The 4,027-nt window shown below is 36.5% G+C and overlaps 1 protein-coding gene across 1 annotated transcript; it reads right to left on the reverse strand.

Moving 5' to 3' along the window:
* Positions 2,259–2,690, reverse strand: LOC109846040. Its single transcript, XM_020415262.1, has one exon. The coding sequence runs from the start codon at positions 2,688–2,690 to the stop codon at positions 2,259–2,261; it is 432 nt and encodes a 143-aa protein (XP_020270851.1).

A 4,027-nucleotide genomic window follows, 5' to 3' on the forward strand; every position in this document is an offset into this window, starting at 1 on the left:
TTTTGGGCTCAGAACCAACAAAGATATCACAAAATACACTTAAAATGCGCATGTATGGGGAAGAATCAAAGAAAATTGAAATTTTAAAAAGGAGAGAGAGAACAAACCTTCAAACTTCGAGTGAAATTTTCCCAAGCAAGAGCTCTACCCAAATCAGAAACAAAGAGAGGAAGAGGAGACAAAAAACTCGTTGGAAATCGCTTGAAAATCGCCCAAAAAGATCGCTAAAAATCGACGTGAAAAGTCTCTGAAAAAACCCTAAGTCGGGGTTTTATACCCCCGACTCCGCTGACCGAGATAGTCTTCACTGTTTCGGACAGCGAGACAGTAATCACTGTCTTGCCATGCGAGACAGCATACACTGTCTCGCACCGTGAGACAGTACAAACTGTTTCGCAACGTGAGATAGTACAAACTGTCTCGCACCGCGAAATAGTATAAACTGTCTCGCTTAGCGAGACAGTGACGACTATCTTGGGTATGATATGCAATGTCTTAGTGTTTTGATGAAGTAACCTCTACACACGTACAACACATATGAATACTCCAATAGGTACACAAGTCTAAACTGTTTCCCTACCCTCAACAGTAAGTTTCTGGAGAATATCACCCAGAATATTCTTAAGAATAACCTGATTACCTCCCCACGGGTATACGAGGTTAAACTATTTCCCGAAAACTTTTAAAAAATACATGAGTATAAACTGTGTTTTTATGAAGACTGATACAGTGATAAAGAATCCAGTATCAATTTGGAGACAAAAGCTGAATTCACAGCTTCGATTCAAGATCTCGACAACGATCAAGCGATAAACGTAGTACCAGAAGAAGCTTAGCTATTCTACAAAGCACTAAATAGATTGAGAGATAAAGAGGTTAAGAGTTGAAGCCATTTACGGGTCCCTCTACACGATCTACTCAATCAAGTATTGAAGGGAATGTAAGTCAGACATGTCTTATCCAAAGTGCCCCAGAGTCCTCTATAAAGGAATGAGTCTGGAATACTTTGGAGGGGGTATCTGTAGGCGTCAAAAAATGCTAATAGATATCCAAACACAGCTCAAGACAATGAGAAGATCATCCAAAGAACATAGAAAATAACCTCACACTGTCTCGAAATGATCAAGAAGTGTAGACTATCTCACACGCGAGACAGTGATGACTGTCTAGCATATGCGAGACAATGTCTACTATCTCGCACGCGAGACAGTTTTGAAATGATAAAAAGTCGCTGAAATAACTACATGACATGTGTCCATTAACTGTCAAAGAACGTGTGAAACATCATGGGCGAGAATCACGTGGATAACTATCAAAATAACAGAGTTTAGAACGTGGAAAGGTAGTTACAGAAGAAATTGACAGACAGTTGATAATTTTCGAGATAGTCATGGCTGTCTCGGGAGCCGAGATAGCAAACACTATCTCGGCCACCGAGACAGACAACACTGTCTCGCAGGCACGATTTATTCACAACACTGTATTTTTAGTTGGACTTCTCCTGGAGGCTATAAATACCCCCCTAGGGCCATTATTTACAGAGATCTAAGAGCAAAGAGCAGACAAAGCAGCATTTGAATTATTTGTGTGATTCCTTGAGATTTGAGCTTTGACTTGATCTTAAGAAGAGTGTTCATCTTACTTTGATAAGATATTCACTGATTTTCATTCTTGCTTCTAAAAGAAGGAAGAATACCAAAGACCCTCACGATCTTGATAAGATATTCACTGATTTTCATTCTTGCTTCTAAAAGAAGGAAGAATACCAAAGACCCTCACGATCTATGAATCGGTGATCCACGAGCCAAAGCACTCCCGGCACAAGCAAAGTCCCGCAAAACAGAAATCGATAAATGATTTTTGTGTTATTTTCTAAAAAGTTATAATTTTCATTTCGTTGTGTAAAGGAAGTCTTATAAAAAGACTATTTCTTTCAAATTTGTTGTAATCGACTGAAGATATAATGAGTTCAACAACGAAATCAACTTTTGATGAAAACAAGTATCTTTAACCTTTTTATACTTACCATGAATAAGGAATTTTTTGAATTTCCTTGAAAGTGCGTCAATGTCTTCATCATCATCATCTGAATTGTCTGTGTCAGATGAAGTATTGAAACCAAGTAGTTTCTTCTCCGGTTGTTCTCTCTCCCTTCTATCTTGAAGTTGTACTTCATATGCCATTAGATTCCCAACGAGGTTTTCTAGAGTGAGTGTTGAGAGATCATTGGCTTCTTTAATTGCTATCATCTTCTTCTCCTATTCCGGTGTGAGTGCTCGAAGTACTTTTCTCACCATCTCTAATTGTGTATATTCTTTTCCAAGAGCAATTAGAGAGTTGGTGATGTCGGTGAATTTTCTAATCATTTCAGAGATCATCTCATGTTCCTTCATTTCGAATAATTCAAACATGTGCACAAGAACATAGATTTTAGATTCTTTAACTTTATTTGTACCTTCATGTGTTACCTCTAATGTATGCCAAATTTGATGGGCTGAAGTGAAAGTAGACACGCGGTTGAATTCATTCTTGTCCAATGCACAAAACAACGCATCCATTGCCTTGGAGTCCAGATTCACATTTGTTCTTTGAGCAAGTGTCCATTCGGTGTATGGAGTGGTTGGCTTTGTGAATTCTATCTCAACAATGTTCCAAAGATCGTAACCAAGTGCTTGGAGGTAGATCTTCATTATGCACTTCTAATAGTTGCAGTTGGAGTCATCAAAGAGCGGAGGTCGTTGTGTTGAGTATGCTTCCTTGAACTATGATGTTGTTGTTTCCATCTTTCACCTTGCTCTGATACCAATTGTACGATCGTTGGTCTATGACAACACAAACACTAGAAAGCGGAAATTAATAGTGTTTAAATCTTTAATCAGAAAAGTTACCAACTAAAAAGATAACGAATAACAATACAAATCACAGAAAAATATATAAACATAAATACAATGATTTACCCTGGTTCGATCCTCCAGACCTACATCCAGTCCCTAAGCCAATCATGTTTGAGATTTTCTTTTCCTTGATTTGTAAATCCACAAACCAACCTGACCTTGAAAACCACAAGATCAAATCTGACCAATTTACAAGACTATACCAATTACAACCAATTTCTACACCAAGAGATCTTCTCTCAAACCCAAGAGAAACCTTCTTTGAAGAAATGTACAGATCCTTATAAGCCTTGATGTGAATGTGAAGTGCAGCAGTGGCTTAGGAATTTAAACTCTCTGAAAAATTGCCTAAATAATTTCTAGTAATGATGGAGAACAAATGCAATCTCAGAATTTTCTTTTCTTGACAATTTGAATGAGAATTTGTATCAAGTGAGAATGAATTTGATCAAAATTCGAATCTTGTACGTACTAATGTCACTCATCAAATTCTAATGTTCTGACCTATTTATAGCCTTAGAAATATTCAAATTTTAAACCAAATTAACGTTTGCAAACGACTATAAATGATCACTAATTCAAATTCAGAACAATTAGAAAAATTATCTTTGTAGTCGACTACAAGGCTTAGTAGTTGACTATACTGAGTCTATTTAGACTCTATGAAGTCAAGAAACAGGTTAGTAGTCGACTACTAAAGACATTAGTCGACTAATCTGTAAAATTTAAGTTTCTGTAAGTTGAATTGAGAATGAGTAGTCGACTATTAAGCATAGTAGCCGACTAATCTATAAATATGAAGTTTCTGTAACTTTGACTAAGGCATTTATATTCGACTACTAAGGGTATTAGTCGACTAATGATACTAAGATATGAGATATTTGATATGTTTTGAGACACCTTCTATATCTATAAACTCTAATGGTTAACTTAGAGGATTTCTATAGTTAACCACACACTAAGCATGTGTTAGTGTGTTCTAAATACTATGTGCGTGTATGTGTTTTGAGTGATCAAGGCTTTTAACAAAGATTCAACCCAAAGAAAGAAAACCCAAAATACAATTATATCATTGAAGCATCTTGATTTCTTTCATCTCCAATTAGCCTTGTATCAACTTCAATTGTCTTATA

Source organism: Asparagus officinalis, chromosome 6, assembly GCF_001876935.1.
Source record: "Asparagus officinalis chromosome 6, Aspof.V1, whole genome shotgun sequence".
NCBI classification, from domain to species: Eukaryota; Viridiplantae; Streptophyta; class Magnoliopsida; order Asparagales; family Asparagaceae; genus Asparagus; species Asparagus officinalis.

Bases quoted from the DNA above. Each gene is read 5' to 3' on its own strand.
- LOC109846040 (XM_020415262.1), bottom strand. From the start codon at position 2,690: ATGAAGATCTACCTCCAAGCACTTGGTTACGATCTTTGGAACATTGTT.